Below are 21706 nucleotides of genomic sequence, written 5' to 3'. Positions count from 1 at the left end.
CTCAGAGATGCTGCCTGACCTACTGAGTTACTCCGGCACTTTGTGTCTATCTTCAGTGTAAACCAGCATCCGCAGTGCCTTTCAACACATTCTATACTCAGTACCCTGACTGATGAAGGATAATGTACCAAAAGCCTCCTTGAAAACCCTACCTGCATGATTAGGTGGGAAGAATGTCAAAGAATGTCATTGAGTTGTAGGCTGCTGCTCTACAGTGGCAACCAACTAGACTGGTGAGATGCAGTCAGTGTAGACCCGCAGTGTTATCCCTGCTCCGTCTCCCATCCTTTCACTTGAATGGGGCCTGAGCCAAACACAATAATGTGTTTAAGAAGGAACTGCAGATGCTAGAAAACCGAAGGTAGACAGAAATGCTGGAGAAACTCAGCGGGTGAGGCAGCATCTATGGAGCAAAGGAAATAGGCAATGTTTCGGGCCGAAACCCTTCTTTCAGACAGGGATGCCAAGTTTCTGCTGGTGATTGTGGCTTAGATTTAGTTTTAGAGACACAGCACAGAAACAGGCCCTTCGGCCCACCGAGTCTATGCGGACCAGCGATCCCCGCACATTAACACTACCCCACACACACTAAGGATAATTTACATTTATACCAAGCCAATGAACCTACAAACCTGTATGTCGTTGGAGTGTGGGACGAAAGCAAAGATCTCGGAGAAAACCCACGTGGAGAACGTACAAAATCCGTACAGAGAGCACCCGTAGTCAGGATCGAACCAGGGTCTCTGGTGCTGTGAGGCAGCAACTCTGCTGCTGCGTCACCGTGCTGCCCTAGACAGGGAGATCTTCCAAGTTGGAGGCAGGGACCTGCTGGAGGAGGGAGCATGGTTGGTTCACATTTGATGTTTGTCATGGCGGATGATAACATCCCATACATCCCATCCAGTCACAAGTCGTAAAGCAACACAGCTAGATAGGGTGGGAGAGAAGACTCTCGGTACATTGGCCTTCACTAGTCAGACAATAGACAATAGGTGCAGGAGTAGGCCATTTGGCCCTTCGAGCCAGCACCGCCATTCAATGTGATTATGGCTGATCATCCCCAATCAGTACCCCGTTCCTGCCTTCTCCCCATATCCCCTGACTCTGCTATTTTTTAAGATGCCTATCTAGCTCTCTCTTGAAAGCATCCAGAGAACCTGCCTCCACCGCCCTCTGAGGCAAAGAATTCCACAGACTCACCACTCTCTGTGAGAAAAAGTGTTTCCTCGTCTCCGTTCTAAATGGCTTACTCCTTATTCTTAAACTGTGGCCCCAGGTTCTGGACTCCCCCAACATCGGGAACATGTTTCCTGCCTCTAGTGTGTCCAAACCCTTAACAATCTAGTGAGGGTATTGGGTAGAGAAGATGGGATGTTACGTTACAGATTTCCAAGATTTTGGTGAGGCCACATTTGGAATATTGTGTCCAGTTTTCACCGCCCTGCTATAGGAAGGATGTTGTTAAGCTGGAAAGAGTCCAGGGCAGACTTATGAGGATGTTGCCAGGACATGTGAGCCTGAGCTATGGGGAGAAGTTGAGCAGGCTAGGAGTTTATTCCTTGGAGCACAGGAGGTTGAGTGGTGATCTTATAAAGACGATGAGGGGAATAGACAGGAGTAATGCACTGCCCTCTACCCAAGGTGGGGGATTCAAGAACCAGAGGACATATGTTTAAAGTGAGAGGGCAATTGAGGACAAAAGGACATTAAGGGAACTTTCTCAATCCGAGGGTGGTGGGTATATGGTACGAGCTGCCAGAGGAGGTAGTTGAAGCAGGTACTGCAACACCTTTGACACTTGGATAAGTACATGGATAGGAAAGGTTGTGAAGAATATGAGGGGTTGAGAATGATGTGGAAAAACATGACTTGCTTAGATGGGGCATCATGGTCGGCATGGGAAAGTTGGGCCATAGGGCCTGTAATTTAAATTTAAAATAAATTTATTAATTTTGAATAATTGATAAATTAATCAATTATTCCTCCAGCACTAATCTGGATTCAAGTGCAATGGATAACTAGTTGGAACCAGACAGTTGGCTATGCCCATGCAAATAAAGAGCGGGTAGCAGGAGGATCTCGGCATCTCTGGAGAGAATGGACGATGTTTTAGATCAGAACCCTTCCGACCGAAGAAAACTTCTCCCTTCAAGTTTCTCCCTCTGACTTTAAGGTCTTAAGTGATAGGAGTAGAATTAGGCCATTCGGCCATTCAATCATGGCTGAACTATCTCTCCCTCCCAACGCCATTCTCCTGCCTTCTCCCCATAACCTCTGATACCCGTACCATTCAAGAATCTATCTATCTCTGCCTTAAAAATATCCACTTACTTGGCCTCATAAAAGCCTTCTGTGGCAATGAATCCCACAGATTCACCACCCTCCAACTCCTGAAAACTGCATTGTAATTAGATTTTGAACGCACAGAATTACCGAGCTACATTTCTGCACAATTAATCTTGTAAATCACAAGCTTTTACTGTTTTGTCCGCAGGAGATTTATTGTTGGGGTTATTGATCGCAGATCACACTTATATAAGACGTTGGTGAGGCCACATTTAGAGGTAGGGCTCTGGGAAGTGTTGTAGAGCAGAGAGATCTAGGAGTGCAGGTACATGGTTACTTGAAAGTAGTACCACAGGTAGATGGGGTGGTCAAGAAGGCTTTTGGTACATTGGCCTTCATCAGTACTCTTTGAGTATGGAAGTTGGGAGGTCTTCTTGCAGTTGTATAAGACATTGGTAAGACCACATTTAGAGTATTGTGTTCAGTTCTGGGCACCATGTTGTAGGAAAGATGTTGTCTAGCGGCGCAGAGAAGATTAAAGAGGACGTTGCCAGGACTCGAGGGCCTGAGCCACAGGGAGAGGTTGAGCAGATTACGACTCTATTCCTTGGAGCGCAGGAAGGTGATCTTGTAGAGGTGTATAAAATCATGGGAGGAATGGATAGGGTAAACGCACGTCTCTTGCCCAGAGAATCGAGAACCAGAGGACATAGGTTTAAGGCGAGGGGAGAAAGATTTAAGAAGAACCTGAGGGGTAACTTTTTCGTACAAACGGTGGTGGGTGTATGGAGCGAGCTGCTGGAGGAGGTCGGTGAGGCAGGTACAATCACGTTTAAGACACATTTGGACAGGTACATGGATAGGACAGGTTCAGAGAGATATATGGGCCAAATACAGGCAGGTGGGACTTGTGTAGATGGGACATGTTGGTCGGTGTGGGCCTGTTTCCATGCTGTATGACTCTATGACTCTCTCACACCTCGTGTCAGGCAGGGCAGGTTGGAATCTGCTGCTGTGAGAGATAGCAAACGTGACGGTGCCTCCCAGAGCTGACAGTAATCTCTCTTCTCTTCTAACACAGGTGGTATCTGAAGATGCTGCAGTGCTGCCGATGTAGGCAGTGGTTTCATGAAGCCTGCACTCAATGCCTGAATGAAGCCATGCTGTTTGGAGACAGGTCTGGTCACACCCGGCACGTTCGTGGTGTAAAGACACACACTCACACACTCGCACTCCCCTCACTCACACACTCACACACTCGCACTCCCCTCACTCACACACTCACACACTCGCACTCCCCTCACTCACACACTCGCACTCCCCTCACTCACACACTCACACACTCGCACTCCCCTCACTCACACACTCGCACTCCCCTCACTCACACACTCACACACTCGCACTCCCCTCACTCACACACTCGCACTCCCCTCACTCTCCCACTCACACACCTCTCATTCACATGCACACTCCTCTCACTCACATGCACACACACACACACACACTCACTCACACTCCTCTCTCACATGCACACTCACACTCCTCTCACTCACACACACACACACACACACACTCACTCACTCACACTCCTCTCACTCACATGCATACTCACACTCCTCTCACTCACATGCACACTCACTCATCCACTTAACTCACTCACATGCACACTCACTCATTCTCACACACACACTCTCTCACTCACACACTCACTCTCACACTCTCTCAAACTCTCACGCTCACTCTCTCACACAATCTCACTCGCACAATCTCACTCACACACACTCACTCTCACACTCTCACACATACACAGGCTCGTGAGTGTGGGGTGGAAAAAGTGCTCTGCCTCCACTAACTGCTCGATGGGCTGTAACCAGCGACCATTGGCGCAGCTCACAGCTCCTGTGCCCAGGGTTCAGTGCTGGCCTCGGCTGCTGTCTGTGTGGAGTTTCCATGTTTCTCCTCCTGACTGCCTGCTGCTCCGGTGCTCTCCCACATGCCAAAACCATGCACATTAATCAGTAAATTGGCCACTGTGAATTGACCCAAGTATGTAGGTTAGTGGTAAAATATGGGTAGTAATGTTGGAGGAAATGGATCCAGGGGAAGATTAGTTGAAGGATGGGACTACTCCAAGACAGCGTAGAATAGTGAAACATATAGAGTAGTGAAAGGCCTGGATATAGTGGATGTGGAGAGGATGTTTCCACTAGTGGGAGAGACTAAGACCAGAGGTCATAGCCTCGAAATAAAAGGAGATGAGGAAGAAGTTCTTTAGTCAGAGGGTGGTGAATCTGTGCAATTCATTGCCACAGGCGGCTGTGGAGGCCAAGTCAATGGATACATTTAACTTGGAGATGGCCAGATTCTTGATTATTACGGGTGTCGGGGGATATGGGGAGAAAGCAGGAGAATGAGGTTGAGAGGGAACGATAGATCAGCCATGATTGAATGGCGGAGTAGACTTGATGGGCCCAATGGCCTAATTCTGCTCCTATAACTAATGAACTTGTATATTTCTATCAGGTCTCCCCTCAGCTACCAACGTTCCCGTGAAAATAATCCAAGTCTGTCCAACCTCGCCCTGTAGCTGAAACCTCTAATCCATGCAACATCCTGGTAAACCTCCTCTGCACCCTCTCTGAAGCCTGCACATCTTCCTGTAATGGGACGACCAGAACTACATTGCACTCAACTGAATGGGATTCAATCTTCCTATAATTCCCCTAATTCTGTTCAATCCTCCCAGCTCGCTGGCCGATCTGTGCAAAGCCTTCACACGCCGCTATCATTCTCCAATATTTCCTTCAGACAGAATTTCCCATAAATAAGATATTCATTCAGAACATGTGTAGAACATTCATTCAGAACAGGACCTGACATAACAGCATTTTCTGTTCTGCTTTTGTTTCAGATTCTATTTGTTTGTTTGTTCAGTGTGCAATAAAGGACCGGAATATATCAAACGCCTGCCCCTCAGATGGTAAGATATGCAAAAATGTATAAAAACATAGCTTCATGAGTTTGCAGTTGTACATTTACATCAGAATCACACTTTATTCGCCAAGTATGTTTTGCAACATACGAGGAATTTCATTGGCCAGGTCAGTCATACAATTAAAAGCAACAGATCACTCAAAACACATTTTAACATGAACATCCACCACAGTGACTCCTACACATTCCTCACTGTGATGGAAGGCGAAATAAAGTTCAAGTCCTTCCCTTAGTTCTTCCTCGGTCGTGGGCCTCGAGCCCCCGTTGACGGGATGATCTTGACTCCCGTAGCCGGCGGCGTTCGGGCCCTCCGCGTCGAGGCGATCTGCTCCTGCATCGGGAGGATGTCAACTCCCCCGCGCCGTGCGATCGAACCTCACGTCGGGGCTGGTGAACCTTCCGTGACTTTGAAGCTCCCGACTCGGCCTCACCCGAGACTGCGAGCCCTTAATGGTGATTCCGCAGTGGGTGCGATCCCAGGCAAGGGATCAGCTCCGATGTTAAGTCTGAGCCCCGCAGTGGGGCTCACGACAGTCCGAGGAGGCTTCCAGCTCCAGCGATGGTAGGCTGCAGAGCCCTGAGAATGTGATCCGAAAATTGATCACATCTCCGGGAAGGTAAGAGCTTGAAAAAAAGTTTCCCTCGATCCCCTCCCCCCTCCCCCCACATAAAACAAACCGAAGAACATTAAAACAAACTTTTAACGCACTAAAAAATAACAAAAAGAAAGAAAATACGAACAGACTGCCGGCAGGGCAGCCATCTCCCCGGTGCCCCTGGTGGTTTTCCATCATGTTATGCTTTTTACTCTTGGTCTGGACGCAGTGCTCAAAAGCCCAGTCAATATATGATAAACCCAGTACACAGTGTGTGGTTAGAACTGAACCCAAAGCAAGTTTCTGCACCGGTTTTTACAGCAACTGGTGGTCTGGCACCTCCTTTAATCTGGACAAAATAACGAGAGCATATTTGAAATCCCCCCCCCAGCAGAAGTACCCACCCACCCCCCCAAAAAAAAGGTGTGGCGCCTAGGCCGGGTGAGGCGGCCGATCTCAACCTCATCGGCGAGTTGAATTTGCCCGAGATGTCCCATCTATACCAGTCATACCTGCCTGCGTTTGCCCCATATCCCTCTAAACCGTCCTATCCATGTACCCGTCTCGGGACCATATGTCACCTATTCCTTTTCTCTAGAGATGCTTTCTGACCCGCTGGGTTGCTCCAGTGTTTTGTGTCTATCTTCAGTTTAAACCAGCATCTGCACTTCCTTCCTACTCTACCTGTTTACATGTTTCTTAGACATTGCAATCGTACCTGCAGGAGAAAAAGGATGAGTGACCAGAAACCCCGTTCGATCCTGACCTCGGGTGCTGTCTTAAAACCAAACTTACTTTGTTTCATTTTAGTTTAGAAATGTCACTCAACCTTCTTCTCCAGAGATGGTGCCTGACATGGAGTAACTCCAGCACTTTGTGTCTATCTTTGGTATAAACGGCATCTGCAGTTCTTTATTTCTGCATCAGTGTTGCAGGATTGAGAGAAGCTAGTTGAACCTTTAATGAATAACTTGTCCATTTGCTTCCAGGGTAGATGTTGTGCACCTCGTCTTGTACAATTTAGGAGTCCGTGGTAAAAAGAAATACTTTGACTTTGAAGAGGAAATTTTTATATTTATTAATCAAAACTGGTTGAGTCTCCAACTTGGAAAGGTAGGTGCTTTACTGTGGAGTTGTTTAGTGAATTCTCTCCCATTCTCAATGCAATGCAACTAGAATTATATATCAGAGCCCTTGTTTAATATTGAAAACAGGATGTGTGAAGCAATATTTAGGCCAGAGGTTGAGGTGAAGCTAGTTTGAAAGCTGTTCTGTTCCCCCGTGCCTGATTCCCTCATTTAAAACCAACTTACTTTGTTTAGCTTTAGTTTAGAGACACAGCATGGAAACAGGCCCTTCGACCCACCGAGTCCATGCCGACCATAGCACCCGTTCACACTAGCTCCATGTGATCCTACTTTTTCATCCATTCTCTGCACACTAGGGGACATTTGTAGAGGCCAATTAGCCTCCAAATCTGCACATCTTTGGGATGTGGGAGGAGGCTGGTACACCCGGAGGAAACCCACGAGGTCACAGGTAGAACGTGCAAACTCCACACAGATAGCAGCTGAGGCCAGGATTGAACCTGGGTCTCTGGAGAAGGGAGATAGATGTGCACTACAAAAGGGCAGCTGCTTTTTGTGTAGCCATCAGCTTTAATCAGACGTCAGTCTGTGGTATGTGCTGTCCAATCTCTACAAAGGGCACCACTTTGAATGACTGGGTTAACACAGTTGCACTCTGCTCGAGACGACACAGTAGCAGTCTGGAAAAGCAAATCTACTTGCCGTCTTAAGGGGCTAATTCAAGAGCTCTCCCGAGTTTTATAAAAAATCGAGCTCGTGGTAAGCACGTAGAATGTACGTAGCGGGTACGTCGGAGCTCGGGGCGGCTCGTAACGCTAACAGCAAGTACTCGGGAAACGCGGTAAGCTCGTGAAGACTCGTGAAGATTTTTCAACTTTGAAAAATGTCCACGAGAGCCCCGAGTACCTACGAGCGGCTATTACCGTAATTCTCCAAGTTCGAATCAGGGGAATGCGGGAGAACTCTTGAATTAGCTCGGATCATCTGTAGGGTATATATTAAAGCTATGAGCAAACCAGATTTTTTTTTTAACATTTTAGTGGTTACATGGTGTCCATTAAACAACTTTTTATTCTAGATTGTAAATTAATTGAATTTAACCTCCTCACTTGTGATGCCGAGATTTTAAACATGCCATTAGGCATGGGCGGCACAGTGATGCGGTGGGTGGAGCTGCTGCCTCACAGCACCACGGACCTGGATTCCATCCTGACCTCGGGTGCTGTCCGTGTGGAGTTTGCATGTTCTCCCAGTGACCGGGTGGATTTCCTCCGGGTGCTCCGGTTTCCTCCCACGTCCCATAGACGTGCGGGTTTGTAGGTTAAGTGGCCCTCTGTAAATTGCCCCCTAGTGTGTAGGGAGTGGATACATTGAACTAGTGTGAACGGGTAATCGATGATCGACATGGGCTCGATGGGCCGAGGGGCCTGTTTCCCTGCTGTAATATAAACAAGTCTATGCTTTTTGTCTCACACTTTCTGTCTTACTCCTCTCCACCACAATCACAGTCTGAATTCATGTTCTCCAGAGCTGCTGCCTGACCCACTGAGTTACTCCAGCACTTTGGGTCTTCTTTTGTAAACCAGCATCTGCAGTTCCTTGTTTCTACCTTTAGCATTATGAGCCTGGTATTGGAACCACTGCACATGATAACTATGATTGAGAAGCAAGAGAGAAGTTAGATTTTAACTTCCTTCCCTGCAGACAGAGAAGAATTAATGGGAGTGTGGAATCTACACCTGCTTCTTCAGTTATACCAGATATCTACTGCAGATAGGTTTAGAACCAGGCTGTGCTCTGCATGAAAGGCTTGGATACCGAATAAAGTCGCACAGCAGAGAAAGAGGTCATTTGACTCATCATATCCACGCCAGACATCAAGGACCCATCCATATTAATCCCATTTATCATAGATTGCGGCCTTCAGAATGTCACATGCTGGAAATCTGAAATGAAAACAAGATGCTTGAAGATAAAGAAATAGTGAACGTTTTGGGACAATGATTGCTGTAGCCTTCTCCGCTTTGGTGATTCAATGGTTATTGTGGTAATTTTGGATAGACTTTAGAGATACAGTATGTAAACGGGCCCATTGGCTCACCCAGTCTGGGCCAACCAGCGATCGCCCCAGACACTAACGCTGACCTACACACCAGGGACAATTCATAATTATTTTTTTAACTGAAGCCAATTAACCTACAAACCTCTTTGGAGTGTGGGAGGACCTGGTGAGTCACAGGGAGAATGTACAACCTCCGTACAGACTGCACCGTATACAGGATCAAACCCGGGTCTCTTGCACGCAGCGATGATCTCAAATGTAAAAGGAATGTCCTTTGACAATTTCTGGCCCCGTGGACCTTTTGTCGGGGTTTTCATAGCAGAAATTCCCAACTATAATCAGATTTAAAGCCAACTGCCAAGACAAACTTTCCCATTTGGTTTCAAGTTCACAAACTCCACATGTTGGGAGGGAGCAGAGTATTCACTTCCTTAACCGAGTGGGGGAAATAGGAAGACAATAAATAGTTGAAGAAGGAACTGCAGATGCTGAAAAATTGAAGGTAGACAAAAATGCTGGAGAAACTCAGCGGTAGAGGCAGCATCTATGGGGCGAAGGAAATAGGCAAAGATTCGGGTGGAAACTCGAAACGTTGCCTATTTCCTTCGCCCCATAGATGCTGCCTCACCCGCTGAGTTTCTCCAGCATTTTTGTCTAAGAGAATAAATAGGAAAGGCTTAGTGGGATATGAGTTTAGATTATAGCACGTGTGCCGAAGTGAAAAGCTTTGATTGCGTGCTAACCAGTCAGCAGAAAGACAGTACATGATTACAATCGAGCCATCCACAGTGTATCGATTCACATCCATCCAGCAAGACAATGGATCTTCACTGTGACAACTCCAACAAAAGTTTGAGGGACAGCCTCCGTACATGATCACAGAACATAGAACAGTAAGAGTAGCCCACACTGTGTCTCTATCAGGAGCCGTTTGTTTGACTTTCAGGCTCAAAGGAAAACTGATTACAAACTTTTGGTGCGTGCTAACCAGTCAGCAGACAAACACTGCATGATTACAATCGAGCCATCCAGATACACAACAAAGACAATAGTGTGAATCACATTTAGTGCAAGATGAAGTCCAGTAAAGTCCGATCAAAGATGGTCCAAGGGTCTCCAATAAGGTAGATAGTAGCTCAGGACTGCTCTCTAGTTGGTGATAGGATGTTTCAGTAGGATATGAGCCAAATGCAGGCAACTGGAACTAGCTTAGATGGGTCATCTTGGTTGGTATGGATGTCGGGCCTGTTTATATGCTGTATGACTCTGTGACTATAATACCAGAGCTACAATTGATAATGTTACAAAGTGCAGCTCACGTGGTTAGTGGTTGATGTGCAGATGTTAAAGTACCGGGTGGGTTTCAGAGTACCAGCTCAACCCTTTTTCTGACTGAAGGCAGACACTGTTACTGAGATGTTTAGTGTCCTGGAATGAATAATTGTTCTTATTTCTCTCCAGCTGACAGAAACTGCCATGCTGGAACGAAAGCAGCATCTCCTGAATGCGTTAAACAGCTATAAAAGCCGGTGAGATCTTGTCTTGTGTTTTACAATTGAGTAAAGTGGGAAAAAGCACATCTGCGTTTCATGATATTGGTTTTGTGAGAATATTCTGCTGGAAAGAGTCCAGGTGCAGCAACTATTAGATGCTGGTGTTTTGTCTTCACGCTGTCCCTGGGAACAATTTCTCACTCCACAGTATATTGAAGCTGGATAAAGTCTGAAGAAGGGTCTCGACCCGAAACGTCGCCCATTCCTTCTCTCCATAGATGCTGCCTCACCCGCTGAGTTACTCCAGCATTTTGTGTCTACCATATTGAAGCTGGAGCAGTTCCGACACATGAACAGCCCTTCAGCCCACAATGTCAAGACTAGCTCTTATCTCTCTGCACAAAATCCATGCCACCATTGCACACGAAACGTTGCCAATAAAATTGAATTTGGGTGTTTCTTAAAGGGCTTGAATTCAACGTGTAAAACCCATGAGAAACTGAGCTCTAAGTATGTAGCATAGGTCAGTTTAGTTTAGAGATGCAGTGTGGAAACGGGTCCTTAGGACCACCGAGTCTACACCGACCAGCATTCACCCCGTACACCAACACTACCCTGCACACTAGGGACAATTTACAATTTTCACCGAAGCCAATTAATTAACTTACAAACTTGTACATCTTGGGAGGAAACCGGAGCACCCGGAGAAAACCTACATGGTCACGGGGAGAACGTACTATTTGGTAATTTTCAATGAGGTCCTCCTCATTCTGGTGTGTGAGACCAGTCTAGCAAAACTCTCTGAATCTCGTCAGATGTTATGTCATGTGATAGGGGTAGAATTAGGCCATTCGGCCCATCAAGTCTACTCCACCATTCAATCATGGCTGATCTATCTCTCCCTCCGAAGCCCATTCTCCTGCCTTCTCCTCATAACCTCTACCACCTGTACTGATCAAGAATCTATCTGTCTCTGCCTTAAAAATATCCACTGACGGCCTCTACAGCCTTCTGTGGCAAAGAATTCCACGTACAAATGCCGTGCAGACAGCACCGTGGTCAGGATGGAACCCGGGTCTCTGGTACTGTAAGGCAACAGCTCTACCCGCTGCACCACCGTTCCGCTCGCTCAAGGAGCACCTCTCCCTTTAGGATCTGCTTTTTACAGCGACATTCCCTAGTGTGTGTAGGGTAGTGTTAGTGTGCAGGGGTCGCTGGTTGGCACAGGCCCAGTGAGCCGAGGGGCCTGTTTCAGCGCTGTCTCTAAACTAAACTAAACCTCCTCTCGTGGCACTTTTGACTGAAGCTACTGTGATGTACGAAGGAACTGCAGATGCTGGTTTATACCCAAGATAGACACAAAGTGCTGGAGTAACCCGGCGTGTCACGCAGCATCTCTGGAGAAAAGGAATAGATGACATTTCTCATTACGGGCTCCACCCTTCCTGAGGTCATCTGTTGCCAGCCCCGTGGTTCTGACCTTTTCTTGCCCTCCCACCCACCACCCTCACCCCTATCTTTCAATCTGTAGAAGGATTAAAAGTGTCACCCATTCCTCCTCTCCTGAGATGCTGCCTGAGCCGCTGAGTTACTCCAGCACTTTGTGGCCATCTGCAGTATAAACCAGCAACTGCAGTTCCTTTCTACACATTCTATACTCAGTACCTGACTGATGAAGGGCAATGTACAGAAAGCCTCCTTGAAACCCCTATCTACATGATTATGTGAGCAGAATGTCATGCATGATGTACGTGGGCATGTTTCCCCCGTGTCAGGGATGGTTTATAATGGGCTTTTGTAGGGTGCAAAGGCTCAAGGCTTTTGCTTTCAAAGACTGTGATTTAATTAGTGCTGTAAACTTGAACCCAATGATAGGGGACCAGATAATGCTGATAAAGAGGTGTTCAACGTCCTTATCTGTCGTGTTGCAGATTTATCTGTGGTAAAGAAATTAAGAAGAAGAAATGTATTTTCCGTCTCCGCACTCGAGTGCCGCCAGTTCCTCCTAATGTGATTCTGCCCGATAACATCGGCCAGTTGACCGATCACGCCTCCACCGAGATCAAGAGACGAGGAAAAAACGTGTTGGTGTTTGCAACTAAATATGGGTGAGTACTGTGTACATTTATACTGCACGACCTGCAAATCCAGGGAACCCGTCTGACCAGTGAAAACTGCAGCTGCATTGATGGAGAAACCATTAATCTGCTGTTGTTGTTGCATCAATAACTGGTTCAGCTTGAGTAACGTCAGGTGGAAATCTTGACGTTACATCCAGCTGCCTCACAGCCTTGAGAGGTGTAACAGGTGTAATGTTGAGGCTCTATAAGGCTCAAGTAAGGATGCATTAGGAATATTGTGAGCAATTTTGGGCACCATATCTGAGGAGGGATGTGCTGGCTCTGGAGAGGGTCCAGAGGAGGTTTACAAGAATGATCCCAGGAATTAGTAAGTTAACATATGATGAGCGTTTGTCGGCACTGGGCCTGTACTCGCTGGAGTTTAAAAGAATGAGGGGGGACCTCATTGAAACATACAGAATAGTGAAAGGCCTGGATAGAGTGGATGTGGAGAGGATGTTTCCACTGGTGGGAGAGTCTAGGACTAGAGATAGCCTCAGAATTAAAGGACGTTCTTTTAGGAAGATGAGAAATGTCTTTAGTCAGAGTGTGGTGAATACGTGGAATTCTTTGCCACAGAAGGCTGTGGAGGCCGTCAGTGGATATTTTTCAGGCAGAGACAGATAGATTCTTGGTCAGTACAGGTGTCAGAGGTTATGAGGAGAAGGCAGGAGAATGGGCTTCGGAGGGAGAGATAGATCAGCCATGATTGAATGGTGGAGTTGACTTGATGGGCCGAATGGCCTAATTCTACTCCTATCACATGACATAACATCTGACGAGATTCAGAGAGTTTTGCTAGACTGGTCTCACACACCAGAATGAGGAGGACCTCATTGAAAATTACCAAATAGTGAAAGGCCTGGATGAAGTGGATGTGGTGAGGATGTTTCCACTAGTGGGATTGTCTAGGACCAGAGGCCTCTAAATAAAAGGATGTATCTTTAGAAGGGAGATAAGGAGGAATTCCTTTAGCCAGAGGGTGGTGAATCTGTGGAACTCATTGCCTCAGTCATCGGGTATTTTTAAGGTGCAGATTGACAGATTCCTGATTAATAAGGGTGTCGGGGGTTATGGGGATAAGACAGCAGAATGGGGTTGAGAGGGAAAGATAGATCAGCCATGATTGAATGGCATCGTAGACTTGATGGGCATGACATGAACTTGTTTTCTGCTTTTACCTGCCTGTCACTTCTCTCAAGCAATGAGCACCTTGAAGAAGCTGTGTTCCAATCTCCAACGGGATGTGAGTTTGTCTCTTTCACCTTGCTTACCCTAAATGTTTTCTGATTCCCTTCATTAGTCAGCTCGGGTGTTGACCAAATCTCACTCCCTGATTAAATGGCGCTTCTTGTCTCCAGTTTCCAGTTCTGACGGGGAGCTGTTGTCCTGAAACATTGACTCCGTTCCTCCGTCCACACACGCTGACTGCCCTGCTGTGTGTTTGGTGCATGTTGCGTGTGTACATGCCTATGCTCTATTTGTTGTTCCACAGGCCGCTGCCAGATGTACCCCAGCCTCGCCGGCCACAGCTGCCACTGAAATGGGGCCGGAGGAACAGGAAGTCGAGCTGGTTTCTGCAGGATGCTGTGCCAAAGGTCAGTCACCCACCTGGGGTCACGGAACCCTGGGCACCCTGCACTGACAACCGATGCCTTGATGTTACTCTATTGTCACATGTACCTGGGTACAGTGAAACGCACAAAACCTGGTCAAATCCTGCAGCGGACCTGAGCGAGGCAGTACACTTGTGTTGCCACGTTTCTGCCGCAGTCTACATTACAAATGTTCACGGAACAGTCCCATCCTCTGCCTGTAGATGGCAGTAGCCCCCCCCCTGCTGGGTCCCCCTTCATTCTCAGCGGCCCCCCACCAAATCCCCCCATTGTTGTCAAGGGTCCACCTTGTTCTCGATGGTCCCCATAGCTTGCGGGTTCCTCCTCGTTCTTGATGGTCCACCTCCCTCTGGGACCTCCTCTCCCTCTGGTCCCGTCAACAGCGGTGGTTCAGGGCTGACTTTGGAGGCCACGGTAGGTGTGCCGGCCCCACCGGCCTAGTCACCGTCGTTGGAGAGCCTGTCCTGCTTCCTGGGACAATCCTGAAGATGGGGCCCGACCCAAAATGTCACCTGTCCTAGTTCTCTAGAGATGCTGCCTGACCCACTGAGTTACTCCAGCAATGTGTGTGTGTGTATAAGGTAAGGCCGGCCTGACACTGGTCTCCTCCTGAATCACGGACTCCAGAGGTGACAGGAACTGGTGACAATCTGTAATCTCCTTCGACAATCGCCCAGACGCTGTGATTACCCAGAATTATGCCATGGACAATGGGCGGCACGGTGGCGCAGCGGTAGAGTTGCTGCCTCACAGCGTCAGAGACCCAGGTTCAATCCTGACCACGGGTGCTGTCAGTACGGAGTTTGTAGAATCTCCCCGTGACCATGTGGGGTTTCTCCGGGTGCTCTGGTTTCCTCCCGCATTCCAAAAAGTACAGGTTTGTAGGTTAATTGGCCTTGATAAAATTGTAAATTGTCTCTAATGTACGGGGCGATCAGTGGTTGGCGTGGACTCGGTGGGCTGAAGGGCCTGTTTTTGCGATGTATCCCAAAAGTCTAAACTCTAAAGTAAAGACTTTAGTCCCATTGCAAGATTTAGTTCAATTGAGAGATACAGCACGGAAACAGGCTCTTGGGGCCACCAAGTCCATGCCGACCATCTCACTAGTTCTATATTATCCCATTTTCTCATCCACTCCCACATACTTGGGGACAATTTTACAGAGGGCCACACGTCTTTGGAGTGTGGGGGGGAAACCGGGGAAACCCAGGCGGTCACAGGGAACACGCGCAAACTCCACACAGACAGCACCCCGAGATCAGGATCGAACCGCTGAGGCAGAAGCTTTACCTTCTGCACCACTGTGCTTGTGTGATGTTGGTAACAAAATGTGATCGTCACTGTGCATTGAAGGAAGCTGAGATTTCACATTGGTGACGCATTTTAATTCTAAAGTGTTATGATGTTAATTTGCAATAATACATTAATTGTTGTTTATGTTTCGTTTGTCCCATCGCAGAGCGATTTCTCAACAGCTGAGAGCACGAGCTACCACTTGGCCAACATATTTGACTTTACAGTGGACGACATGCAGAGTTTGAAAAGGTGAGTAAGTTCCCACCTTAGAGTTCCCACCCTCAGCAGGTCCAGGCATCTCCTGCTGCTGACTGCTCTGTCTTTAGACTGTGGAGATACAGTGTGGGAACAGGCCCTTTGGCCCAATAAGTCCATGCTGACCAGCGATCACCCCATACTAACACCATCCTACACACTAGGGACAATTTACAGAAGCCAATTAGCCTACAAAGCTGTCGGTCTTTGGAGTGTTGGAGGAAACTGGAGCACCCAGAGTAACCCCACGCGGTCACGGGGAGAACGTACAAACTCCGTACAGACAGCACCCGTAGTGGGGATTGAACCCGGGTCCCTGGCGCTGGAAGGCAGCAACTCTACCGCTGCGCCACTGTGCCACCCAGGCCTTGGACCAGGGCTTCCCGGAGCCCATTGATGGCACAGGTTTGCATTGAGCCTGAGGACAAGTGATTGTTGCCACGGCAACGGGTGCACGCACAAACCCAGCGGCCTCATCCTTGTTGTACGTCAGGGTGGTGATGGCCACTGCCATGGTGGCGACACAGGGCTTCACTTCCCTGTAGAGCAGAGCAGAGGAACCGATCCAGAGACCGAGTTCAAATCTCAGCAGGGCAGGAGTGGAATTTAAACTCCCTTAGTAATTTGAAATAAGGACGTCTTAAGTTTCGAGCTCAGGTTTATTGTCCTAGGCACAAGTACATTGAAACATCCTGCCTGCAGCATCATCACAGGCACATACACTCGGACAACACGCACACAGTAATGTGGGCCGAACACAAGCAAACGGTACTGGCTCAGATGGGGTATCTTGGTCAACATGGACGAGTTGGGCCGAAGGGCCTGTTGCCGTGCTGTCTGACTCCATAGCTCCATTCAATGACTTCCAAACACACACACAAACACATTATTTATAAATTACACATCAAATTCCAAAAGAAGATACAAGATATTAGTGGAAAGGCACGTATAAGAAGGAACTGCAGATGCTGGTTTATACCAAAGCTAGACACAAAGCGCTGGAGTAACTCAGCGGGACAGGCAGTATCTCTGGAGAAAAAGGACGATTTTCAGAAGAAGGGTTCCGACCCGAAACGTTACCCATGCTTTATCTCCAGAAGTGTTGCCTGACCCGCTGAGTTATTCCAGCACTTTGTGTCTATCTTCATTGGAAATGCATGATTAGATAAAAAGTCCCAGGTAGTGCAAGCGGTGAACTGTTGATGAGGGTTAGGGTTATGCAGGTCGGCTCAAGAACCTCTGTAAAAAAGTATCTGTTCCAGATCCTGGTGGTGTGGGACTTCAGGCTCGTGTACCTCCTGCCCGAGGGTGGGCGTGAGAAGAGGGCACGGCCCTGATGGTGGGGAACATTGATGATAGATGCCGCCACCTTCAGGCAGCACCTGGTGTAGATGCTTTTGATGGTGGGGAGGGCTGTGCCTGTGATGGGCCGGGCTGAGTCCACCACTCTCTGTAGCCTCTAGCGTTCCTGTATGTTAGAGAGTTGCCGAGCCAGGCCCTGACGTGACCAGTCGGGGTCGTGAGGACGAGCACAAAGAAAACCTCACCATGCAGGAAAACATTGTTGAGTTTAGTTTAGAGATGCAGAAGGCCCTTCGGCCCACCAAGTCTGTGCCGACCAGCGATCCCTGTACATTGATTTCTATCCTACAGGGAGAATGTACAAACTCGAGAATGTACAAACAGCACCCATAGTCAGGATCGAACCTGGGTCTCTGGTGCTGTGAGGCAGCAACTCTATCGTGCCGCCCATTTCTGCCATGGTTGGCAGTGTGGGTCTCGCGTGTGGTTGAGGCCAGGCCCACCCTCGATGCCACCCATTGACCAGGCTGCTCGGTGCAACTGCGGGGGGATCAGACATTGGCATTGCCAGTGCTGCGATACTTACAGTGGCACTGGGCCCTGACAGCCACTGTCACCGCTGCTGGCCACAACGCCCACTGGCCACCTCCCCACCCTGGAAACGGCAGCTCCTTCCTTTCAAAGCTTCATATGTGATAGGGGCAGAATCCCAGAGGTCGTAAAATGTCCTGGGAACATTCCAGACCAGGAGGGCCAGCGATCAAATCCAAAAGGTGTAGTTATTATGGTTTACCACGCTGGTCGGACATCACTTACATCCCTTGAAACAAAGAGCATCGTAAGTTCATAAGATTTAGGAGCAGAATTAGGACATTCAGCCCATCAAGAATACTTCACCATTTAATCATGGCTGATCTATCTCTCTCCCCCCCCCCCCCAACCCCTTTCTCCTGCCTTTTCCACATATCCGTTGACACCCGTACTATTCAAGAATCTATCTATCTCTGCTTTTAAAATATCCATTGACGGCCTCCATAGCCTTGTGTGACAATGAGTTCCGCAGATCCACCGCGCTCTGACTAAAGACTACTTTCCGTCCCAGTTTCAGCGATCGCTCGGAGGAAAACTTCAACGTGGACCTGGATTCGACAGATGCAGCAAGCACATCTGGATCTGCCTCAACAAGCTCCTCTGGAGACTCCCGGTGAGTTCCTGCTAACTGAGTCATAGAGTGATACAACGTGGAAACAGGCTCTTCAACACAACTTGCCCACACTGACCAACATGTCCCAGCTACACTAGTCCCACCTGCCTGCGTTTGCCCCATATCCCTCTAAACCTGTCATCCATGTACTTGTCTAACTGTTTCTAACTGTTGCAATAGTAACTATGTCAACTACCTCCCCTGGCAGTTTGTTCCATGCATCCACAACCCTCTGTGTGAAAAAGTTACCTTTCACACATAGTTAATCTTTCCCCCCCTCACCTTAAACCTATATCCTCTGGCTCTTGATTCCCCTACTTTGGGCAAGAGTCATTTGCCCGATCTATTCCTCTCCTGATTTTATACACCTCTATAAGATCACCCCTCATCCTCCTGCGCTCCAAAGAATAGTCCCTGCCTGCTCTAGGAACCATGCACCTGGATCCCTCTGCTCTACAACACTCCCCAGAGCCTACCATTCATTGTGTAGGTTCTGCCCATGTTAGTACTCTCAAAATGCAACACCATTCCTCAGTCCACATGCACAACCGATCAAGATCCTGCTGCAATTTCTGACAACCATCTTCACTGTCTACAAACTTTTGTGCCATCTGCAATTGGCCGACCATGCCACACGTACGTTCTCGTCCAACTCATCGATGTAGATGACAAACAGCAATGGGGCCCAGCACCGAACCCTGAAGCCACACCACTGTAGTCGCAGGCCTCCAGTCCGAGAAGCAACCTTCCACCATCACTCTCTGCTTCCTTCCATGAAGCCAATTTTCCCTCCACACTTGTCCACATCCACGTTGCCAACGCTGGTTGTTTGTGTCCCAGGTTGTTGAACCCTACAGGAAGCGGGCACTGCTGGTTCTCACTGCAGATAGACACAAAATGCTGGAGTTACTCAGCGGGACAGGCAGCGCCTCTGGAGAGAAGGGACAGGGTGACATTTCAGGTCGAAAACCTTCTTCCCGAAACGTCACCTATTCCTTTTCCCTTGAGATGCTACCTGACCCGCTGAGTTACTCCAGCATTTTATGTCTATCTTCAGTGTAGACCAGCATCTGCAGTTCCTTCCGACACGCTGGTTGCCACTGTGTTGGGCAGTTATCGTGAAGCCTGGGAACTCTCTGGGTGTTCCTACATTGCGTCACTTTATGACTCCGCTGATGGTCTGTGTTCCCGCCCCACAGAAAGATGGCGGGAAGCCAAAAGAGAAAGGCGCCAATGGAATACTCGCTGAACGCCAACGACAGCCGTAAGGAAGCCGTCTACACGCACACGGCCAACGGATTGGGTCGGGTGGAGCAAGCGATGGAGAATAACTACCACAGCGTGCACACCTTTGACAGCATGAGCGATGACGAGACCTCCATCTCCAACCTCAAGTCGTCCATCAGCAGCTACCTTGGCGCGGCGGGCAGGCTGGCGTGCAGAGAGAGGTTCCACGTCCTGGCCCGCAGGGAGACGCTGGATGGCAGCGTCCAGTACCTCGTTCAGTGGGAAGGCACCACACCATACTGAGCCGCAGCTGGGACCCTCCCCCCGCCCGCTCGGCAACCCCAGGGTTCAGCCCCATGGCCTGAAACCATCGCACGCGCCTGGTGCAAGGTGAAAAAACAGCCACCTTCTGTGGAGCCTCGTGGAGACCAGAGAGAGACTGTTAATTGAAGACTTGAGATCGTAGGCACTCGCTGTGCCAACGCATTTAAGACAACGTTGGTACCGCACCCGCTTTCTGCTGCTAGTAGTCGCTAGTGTTAGTTAATACTCGACCGAGGAGCATTTACAGTGCAATCCTGAGATGTATTTGTAATGAATGAATACTGGACTGGCTTTACCCGCCCACGAGCGCAGTGGAGGGGGTGTTGATGTGGAGAGCGGGCAGCATCTGTCCCCACACTGACCCCACGATTCACCACCCTCTGCTCACTCCTCCTGGTCCTGCCTCATTGAGACCCGTCAATGGCTCCAGAGTTGATTTGCAAGCCCTATTCAAAGATGGTCCTGTGCTTCAGGGAAGAAAAACGGGAAGTTTTATTTGACCAAGTGACTGAGGATGAGACGAGAAAGTTGTGAATGTAAATGGAATGTGATTCGTTTTTGTTCTTGTTGCAGGTTTGAGGAGTGCAGGCGGAGAGAGCGGTGATTGGAAATGGATGTTGTGTACTGAGAATGTTTCATTGTAGAGTGGGAACAGGCCTGACTAAGTTGATCTTGGAGGCTCCAGTGTATCTGCTGCATATTTAATCTATTTCCACCCACAGCTCTGCTTTAGATTTAGAATCACACCAGCTGTCATATGTAGCCACTTGTGAATGATCAAAGTGCACCTGACTTTGGAGAGACCGCTCTCAGCTGCTTGAATCTGCTACTAGCCGGCTTTATGGAAAGATTCAGACTGTGGCTAAAGTCAGTGGCCTTGTCCGTTGATCTGTGTTGTCCCGGCTGCTGCTCCTCAATGCCTCTCGCAAGGGGCTCCAGGGTGCCCCGTGCTGTGGGTGAAGCCAGGCTATGTACACAATGCTTTGACACAATGTGAATGGACATGATTTTATACAGTGCTGCTCTCGCTGTGTGGATCTGACCAGGCAGATTTCACACCTCGCAATTTACACCCTTTGAGAACCGGCTGGGCCCACCTGCGCTGACGGCCGCTGTTACACCGCTGTGCCCGTGGCTTTCCGCGGCATTGGCGCCGTGTGCTGGTCACACGGTGGTCGCCTGGTCTTTCCTCTCACCTGCCTGTTTGCTGCTTGAAAGATTTCATGCTGCTCCCATTCTTTCTGGGGAAGCTCTGTCAGATTTGCACTATCCTGCCCCTCACCTTTCACCGGGTGATTTGCACCTTTTGCTTCCCGTTCACCCCAAGGGAAGAGAAGAGCATGGGATTCTGGAAAGAATCCTTTCATTGAAACGTGAGCACCCCAATCTAAATGAAGTAAGACGTGTAGAAACAAGGAACAACAGATGCTGGTTAATACACATAGGACACTAGGTGCTGGAGTATGTCAGCGGACCAGCCAGGATCTCTGGCGTTCATGGATAGGTGATGTTTCATGGACAGGACATCAGAAGGCCTGGCTAGAGTGGATGTGGAGAGGATTTGTCCACTAGTGGGAGAGTCTAGGACCAGAGGCCATAGCATCAGAATTAAAGGATGTTTCTTTAGAAAGGGGGTGAGGAGGGATTTCTTTAGTCAGAGGGTGGTGAATCAGTGGAATTCTTTGCCACACGTCAATGGATATTTTTCAGGCAGAGATCAGTAGATTTTTGATTAGTACAGGTGTCAAAGGTTATGGGGAGAAGGCAGGAGAATGGGGTTAGGAGGGAAAGATAGATCAGCCATGATTGAATGGACTTGATGGGCTGAATGGCCTAATTCTCC

The 21706-nt window shown here is 48.5% G+C and overlaps 1 protein-coding gene across 1 annotated transcript in view; it reads left to right on the top strand.

The window, feature by feature from the left end:
* The window catches only part of phf19 (PHD finger protein 19), a 56290-nt gene extending 34936 nt beyond the window's left edge, over positions 1 to 21354 (top strand). The window contains exons 7-15 of the mRNA XM_033048743.1: positions 3368 to 3463; positions 5198 to 5266; positions 6866 to 6989; positions 10488 to 10555; positions 12451 to 12627; positions 14135 to 14237; positions 15715 to 15800; positions 18211 to 18312; positions 19512 to 21354. Of these exons, the coding sequence (XP_032904634.1) occupies positions 3368 to 3463; positions 5198 to 5266; positions 6866 to 6989; positions 10488 to 10555; positions 12451 to 12627; positions 14135 to 14237; positions 15715 to 15800; positions 18211 to 18312; positions 19512 to 19842 (1156 nt within the window). The 3' untranslated portion in view covers positions 19843 to 21354. The remainder of the gene's footprint in view (positions 1 to 3367; positions 3464 to 5197; positions 5267 to 6865; positions 6990 to 10487; positions 10556 to 12450; positions 12628 to 14134; positions 14238 to 15714; positions 15801 to 18210; positions 18313 to 19511) is intronic.
* The last annotated feature ends 352 nt before the right edge of the window (positions 21355 to 21706 follow it).

Source organism: Amblyraja radiata, chromosome 32 (genome assembly GCF_010909765.2).
Source record: "Amblyraja radiata isolate CabotCenter1 chromosome 32, sAmbRad1.1.pri, whole genome shotgun sequence".
Taxonomy (NCBI): Eukaryota; Metazoa; Chordata; class Chondrichthyes; order Rajiformes; family Rajidae; genus Amblyraja; species Amblyraja radiata.
The sequence above is the reverse complement of the archived record's forward strand: the minus strand, read 5'-3'. Positions and strand labels throughout refer to the sequence as shown.